This window comes from Lactuca saligna, chromosome 2, assembly GCF_052625555.1.
Source record: "Lactuca saligna cultivar CGN05327 chromosome 2, ASM5262555v1, whole genome shotgun sequence".
NCBI lineage: Eukaryota > Viridiplantae > Streptophyta > Magnoliopsida > Asterales > Asteraceae > Lactuca > Lactuca saligna.
In genome coordinates this window covers 144235415-144242569 of record NC_136418.1, presented here as the reverse complement: position 1 = coordinate 144242569, position 7155 = coordinate 144235415, and the positions used below count along the sequence as shown (strand labels likewise).

The 7155-nt window shown below is 35.1% G+C and overlaps 1 protein-coding gene across 1 annotated transcript; it reads right to left on the bottom strand.

Annotated features, from left to right (window-relative positions):
* Nucleotides 1-4467: 4467 nt before the first annotated feature.
* Nucleotides 4468-5657, bottom strand: LOC145030202 (E3 ubiquitin-protein ligase SINA-like 7). Its single transcript, XM_078978606.1, has 2 exons — nt 5241-5657; nt 4468-5133 (listed from the first exon to the last, which is right to left on the bottom strand). Exons 1-2 carry the CDS (start codon nt 5655-5657, stop codon nt 4468-4470), a joined length of 1083 nt encoding a protein of 360 aa, XP_078834732.1.
* Nucleotides 5658-7155: the final 1498 nt, after the last annotated feature.

Sequence of the window (7155 nt, the reverse complement as noted above, 5' to 3'; positions counted from 1 at the left end):
TTTTTCGAATACTACATTTCATAATGTTTAATTTCACCGGTATTCAATGAAATATCTAATTTTGACATTAATATTGTATATAGTTCATATTACTATTTTTGTTTAATATTTCGTTAAATTAAGCAAATAATGATTTTTTTTAATTCCATATATGTTCTTAAATTTCAGAGTTTTTTTTTTTTTTTTTTTTTTTTGTTTTTTTTTTTTCGAAATCTGAAATTTTAGTATGGTATCTGGAATGCCGTTCCGGAATCAGTAAAAAAATATTTTTTTCTTGGCTCGAAATGCCTATTCCGGACAAAGTGGTTATTTTTGTTATTTTTTTGGTTATTATCTTTGGATACATATTAAAAAGTCTTTAGATTTCTTAATAATAATAATAATAATAATAATAATAATAATAATAATAATAATAATAATAATAATTTACCCATTCAAACTACATATTATACTTTCTAAAAAATTGTAAATTATAGGAAAAAGGGATCTAGGTAAATAGGTAATCGACATTGAAATCACTAGACACTATACTTTTAATAGACATTTAATGACATACATTCGTTTTATGACATACAAATGTGTGTTTTTTAAAAAATGCTGTCTTTTATAAAAGGATTTATGACATTTACATTTGTATGTCAAAAACTTAGTGTCACAATAAATAAATAAACTCGGACTATGTCATCAAATATGCATGTCATCTTTCTTAGTAGTCATCTTATAATTTCCTAGCAAATAAACCACACGTCCATTTTTTTCTCACAAAATCGACCAACTAGGGATTTTGACCTTAGACTTCACAAAATCATTCACACGAAGCTTCAGTTTTGCAACCATGGGTCGAGATAGCAGGGGGTTGTCGGATGCTCTGCCCACCTAAATCTCCTTTAAAAGTCCAAACTATATTATACCGATGTATGTATAATTTGAAGTCCACATAAGTTTTCTGTGATAAAAATCCCCAACCAATCTTTATTAAAATTTCAATTAATATATAGAAAAGTAATAGGGTTACGACTATGACTAAACTTGTGGCCCACAATTAAAATCTCGTAGACTTGAGCACTTCACCCATATTTTAGTTATCAATTTACCTCCATTTACCTTAATTTGTTTAATTTCATTAGTTTCATTATGGGTTCTTTTAACTCTCGATTAACCAATATAGTATATAACTCTTATATATGTAAGATTTTTTTTTACAGTATCGTCCAAGACCTTTTTCGGACACAATAGAAGCCCCCCTTATCCTTAAATCCTGGTTCCACCCCTACTTGCAACATCGGTGATTGCGAACCCTCGGGCACGCTAAACACACAAAAGATAGACGTAGATGATGGCTAAAAGAAGATTTCTTTTCTTAGGGCAACTCCCCGATGAGCTGCGAAACTTACCATCCCAGCAAAAACAGAAGAGAATTGCTAAAATGAGACCTTACAATTCTAAGGGTTTTTTTTTTTTTTTTTTTTTTTTTTTTTTCTACAGATGTAAGTGACCACTTCTGTTTGCGTCGTGCAGACGGCGCATAGACATATACCGTCGCAGACTCTTTATTTTTTAGAAGTGCACAGACTTAAAAATGTCTGCGCGAGGTCTTCTTGGCGCAAACATGGACCAATGTCTTCTAAGGTCTGCACCCCTCTTTAATCTAAAAAAAAACACGCTTTATTTTTTCTTAGTGCCTCCAACGACCAACATACATCTATGCCTCCCCCACCATCGATGCTTATCTCTATCGGTCTTCGTCAACCTCTATCCTCCTCCTCGTGCTGCCGACACCTAGACTAGGACCTTCTTTTTCCTCATGACCGACTGCACCACAGACGCACTTCATTGTCACCAGATTTCTCATATGCTTTGCAATCGTTCATGCCGTTCACCGCCGCCAGTCGTGCCCACTGTCTCCATCGCCGCCTCTGACGCCTACTGTGTCTCTATCATCATCGTCTTTAACCTCTATTGCCATTATTAAGAACATTTTCCCTAAAATCAGATGTTATCTTCTAGGGTTTGATGTACTTGCTAGAAATAAGATGTTATTGATATTGAAATCAGATAAGTTTGCTGAAACATGAAAATCATATATACATTCATAGAAAATCTGATTTATTTGCTGAGATTAGATGCTGGAAATCATATTTATTTGTTGAAAATGTATATACTTTGCTAAAATATGAAAAATGTTGTTCGATTTGTTGAAATTAGTTGTTATTATTGCTGGAAATCACATTTTTAGCTGAAAATTGATGTATATATTTTTGTTGGAAATCACATTTTAGCTTAAGTTAATTGTTATTGTTGCTGAAAATTACATTTTTAATTGAAATTAAATGTATATAGCTGTTGGAAATTATGTTTTAAGTGAAATTAGGCTTTATTGTTGCTGGAATAGTATTTCATATATGATGTTTTAATGCATGTAATTCATATATTTTGTAGTTCATAGGTATTAATTAGTGGCTCACAGATGCAAGAAAGCTATTTGATGAAGGCTCACATTCTATAAACACAAATGACTAATGGATTTAGGTTACTATTTGATTAAATGCTTTTGATGAAATGTTTTTGTAACATGTATAGAAAACCCTATAAGTTATAAACATTTGTATAATATGTGAAATTAGACACGAGGGTGAGGAATGATTCACGAATTGCAACTTTGTTTCCATGTGAAGTCAAAAAGATTTAAGGTTTGATTTATATTTCAATGTTGTATAATTTGAAAATAATAGATTTTAGATGTTAGATTTATGTTTCAATGTTGTAATATTGTATGATTTGAAAATAATAGATTTTAGAGGTTAGATTTATGTTTCAATGTTGTATAACTTTTTTTTTTTTTTTGGTTGTAGGATTTATATATGATTTATATTTTAGCGTTATAAAAAAATTGTTTAAAATTTTTGTGTTGAAAAAGTCTTTTAGTATAAAAAATAATTTTATTAAAATTTTAGTTTATTTACTACACTTCAGACGTTAAAAAACAATCTTCTTCTTGCAGACTGTAGACGTTTAGTTCACCTTTTCTACTGCAGATGTTTGTAGATATGGTTCACAGACTCAGATGTATGATTTGAAAATAATAGATTTTAGAGGTTAGATTTATGTTTCAATGTTGTATATATATATATATATATATATATATATATATATATATATATATATATATATATATATATATATATATATATATATATATATATATATATATATATTTTTTTTAATTTTGGTTGTAGGATTTATATATGATTTATATTTTAGCGTTATAAAAAAAATTATTTAAAATTTTTTTGTTGAAAAAGTCTTTTAGTATAAAAAATAATTTTATTAAAATTTTAGTTTATTTTACTAGACTGCAGACGTTAAAAAACAAACAATCTTCTTCTTGCAGACTGTAGACGTTTAATCCACCTCTTCTACTGCAGATGTTTGTAGATATGGTATACAGACTCAGATGTTTTGTCTCTTAAAAACAAACAACACCTAAGTGAAGTATCCAATGCAAACTAGCAACCCAAAAGAATTTTAAATGTATTGATTGAAATAAAATAAATGCAATGTTGTATCCATCTTAAATATTAAAAGAGTGTTGTTCATTTAATAAATTCCCTAGACATCATTTACTCCTTGGTAGTGTTCACCCTTAATATGCATACTTCATCTTGGCTCAATTTGAAAATATGACCGTTAATATATGTTACCGTTGTAGTGTGACCGTTGGATTTTAAATATCATTACAATTTAGCCGTTATCGCATTGCTACTTAAATGCGCATGTGCAAATGAGACACCGAAAAACATCTTTCCCGAATGACAAAAAAGAAAAACATAGCACCAAACACAGAGAAAATTTGTGGTCTCGCTCCAGCATGGACAATACCAATCGAAGTTGAAGCTACAAGCTTTTTCTACCATGTTAAGTGTTCATTGCATTTCAAGTGTAAGTTTTGCTTTATCTACATTGAGTAAGTTGTGCTCCATCACAAAGTAAGATTTATTGTATATCTAAGTGTAAATTACTTAAAAATTATATTCTTCATTATTAATACACTATCATATAGTATTGATTATGGTATGTAGACTTCAAGTTTAATGTATATGCTTAAACCTCATATGGTGAATAAGTTGATGTTTATTATAACTTTCTCCAAGAAAACAATAAATCTCGGTGCTAGTCACCGATCTAGCTAGACATGTTGGATATGCCTGAACATAAACTATTTTGGTAAGGATGTTTAAATATTTATAATGAGATTAGTATGATATTTTTTCTTTTGACTAATTGATATTTCGTTGCAGCCTTCTTTACATATTATATAAGATTTTCATCAACTTTGACAAATGAAAACTAATTACATTTCTTTTGAGTGATGGATTAAGTGAACTTAATGAAAAAAGAAAACAGTATAATATTGAACAACAATAAATTCTAGAAAACAACTAAGGTATATATATACTATTATTATACTCAAGCTATTCCCTTTAAAAGACTGACTCTTTTGAGCTTAATTTCTTGATGCACACTTGCAGGCCGAATCCCTATACGAGATGGGATGGTTAAATAGTTGTTATCAGGAGTATGTTCCTTCCACTTTGTGGAGACCTCGGGTACACACTCCATCGATAAACATGCATCCATGGATTTCACAGTCAGCCGATACACAAAATCATTCTTAAATGCGTCTGGTCCTACGCAGTCGACATTGAAGACTCTTCCATGTCCTACAACATCATGGTTGACGATGAAGAGAACCTTTTCATTCCGTTCCTGAAGAATGATGTGCTTCTGGGTTGTTTCAACATGAAGATTGAAGACGGCATTGTAGACGAATTGAATAGCAAAGTGATTGCGACTGAAATGGTTGTACAGGAGGTTGCAAGAGCCGGCCAAGCCGCAGGAGGAAACAGGACAGAAACATAATGTATGGGGACATATGATTTCATGCTTGGCTCTCTTGTGGTTCATCAATATCTCTTGGCATCCAAACTTCTTGTTCTTGCACTCCACTCGCAGTGATGCTATGAGGTTTTCCATTCCGCGACAATGCTTGAAGCCCTTTGGAACGCTGCATGAAGGACACTTGTTCTCTGAATGGATTTGGCAAGTAAAGCATGATGTATGCCCATCATCGCACTACAACGTACAGAAACCAAATTAAATGATATATGCAATAAACAATATTGTTTCTTCTGATCTTGTTGAATTAGCAGCGCAAGGTTTAGATTAGATGTTGGAATTACCAGGAAGATCGGCGTACACAACGGATAATGACAGATACTGCAATTTAGCATGTCTGGATCGGTGGCCACAATCGGAATTGCTTCACCTGCAACCTCCGGTACACCATCTGCCCCTTTGTCTTCCGCCTCAAGTCGTTGAGGATCGGAATTTGAATCGGAATCGGAATCCACCACTTCCAAGGGAGCCGTATCCACCTCTTGGTTCATCTCAGTAGATCGAGTGGTTCGCCGGTTCCTTCGTGCATGGTGAATCGGCCTTTGAGGCTGCGGCTGCGATGATGACTCGATGAAACGCGGCCGCTTATTAACGACCCCATATGCCCTTGTTATTTCTGCCTCCCATTGGTTGTCGACCATTCGCACCGTTGAAGAAGAAGCATGGCGGCTACTGTTGAGGTTTTGGATTCTGTCGGCCATTGATCTGGATTCTTTCTTTCTTTCTTTTTGAAATACTAAGATTCAGACACAGAAACACAGTACAGTCGCTGTCGAGAGCAGTGTTTGTTTTTACCAATAAGAATAAAAGATTATTTATACTCAGATTTCTAGGGTTCTGTGTTGGATCCTTTCATCATGTTCGATACTAACTGAGATTCGGGATTTGTTACTATAAATTTCAGGATCCAAATACATACGCCCAAATTAAATATAACACCAACAGACTATGTGTAACATCCCGAAATATCAAGAGTAGAGTTGAAGGGCTAAAAGAGTAAATTGGGAAAGAGTGACTCGGCGAGTCCATGTGCGGACTCGGCGAGTAGAGTCGCAACTTGGTCGCGTGTTAAGTGGCCAACTCGGCGAGTCAGTGTAATGGACTCGGCGAGTAGGCACTGAGTGGAGAAAACCCTAATTCTCGGGGTTGAGCCTTATATAAAGATCACTATGTTTTCCTCCAAGCCTCTTTATCACGGAGAAGCACCATTGTTGAGTGGATTGGAGCTTGGAGAAGTAATGGTTGAAGGAATTTTGGGAAGATAGGCTTGGAGCAAGGGGCTTTGCTTGGATTCGAATTACATTGCAGTTGGGGCATCACTTAGAGGTGATATCTCGTTATTGACCTGTTGTTATGTTGTTTCTTCATTTTGGGGTTTCTGAGAAATTGTCTATGGATGAAATGGGAAGTCTAGAGGTTAGATCTGAGGTTGCTACCTCAGATCTGGAAGGGAGAAGAATCAGAGAGCATGAAAGTCCCTGTGTTGGAGTGTTTAGTGAAGCTTACATGTCCCAAAACCTAGCCCCAATGTGCAAACGGCTTAGATCTCTTTGGATTCACGTAAAGTTTGCCACTTTACGTGATGGATGAGTGGTAGGAGACTAGATCTATGTTTTGGATCAATTGCATGGCCTGATATGCTTCTGTATGGATTCAGACCAGTGGTACTCGACGAGTCACATGGGGCGACTCGACGAGTTGCTTGAAGATGGCCTGGAACTCGACGAGTTGGAAGAACAACTCGGCGAGTAGGTTGAAGATAGCCTTGGACTCGACGAGTCCATTTGGACTCGGCGAGTCTTGTTAAAGAGTCCCAAATATTCTTTGGTTGAGTCGAGAATCGGTGAGTCGAGGGATGACTCGGTTAGTCGTGTGCGAGTGGACTCAGAGTTGTTGGACTCGGCGAGTCTCGGGGTGACTCGGCGAGTTAGGTCGCAGATTGAGTGAAGTTCTGATTATGGGAACTCGACGAGTCATAGGGTTGACTCGGCGAGTAGGGTCAGTCAGGGGTTGACTTAGACTGAGGACTTTGATTTCGACCAAGGGTTGGCCGTTGACTTTTAGGGTTTGGTCAGCGATGTGGCCTTTGGGCCAAGAGAGAGATAAAATAGTCTTTTACCCATAAGAGGGTGTTATGAGAGGATTTATTCTAGTCTCGAGATTCGAGATTCGAGTGTGGGGATATCTGCTTTCTGCTTG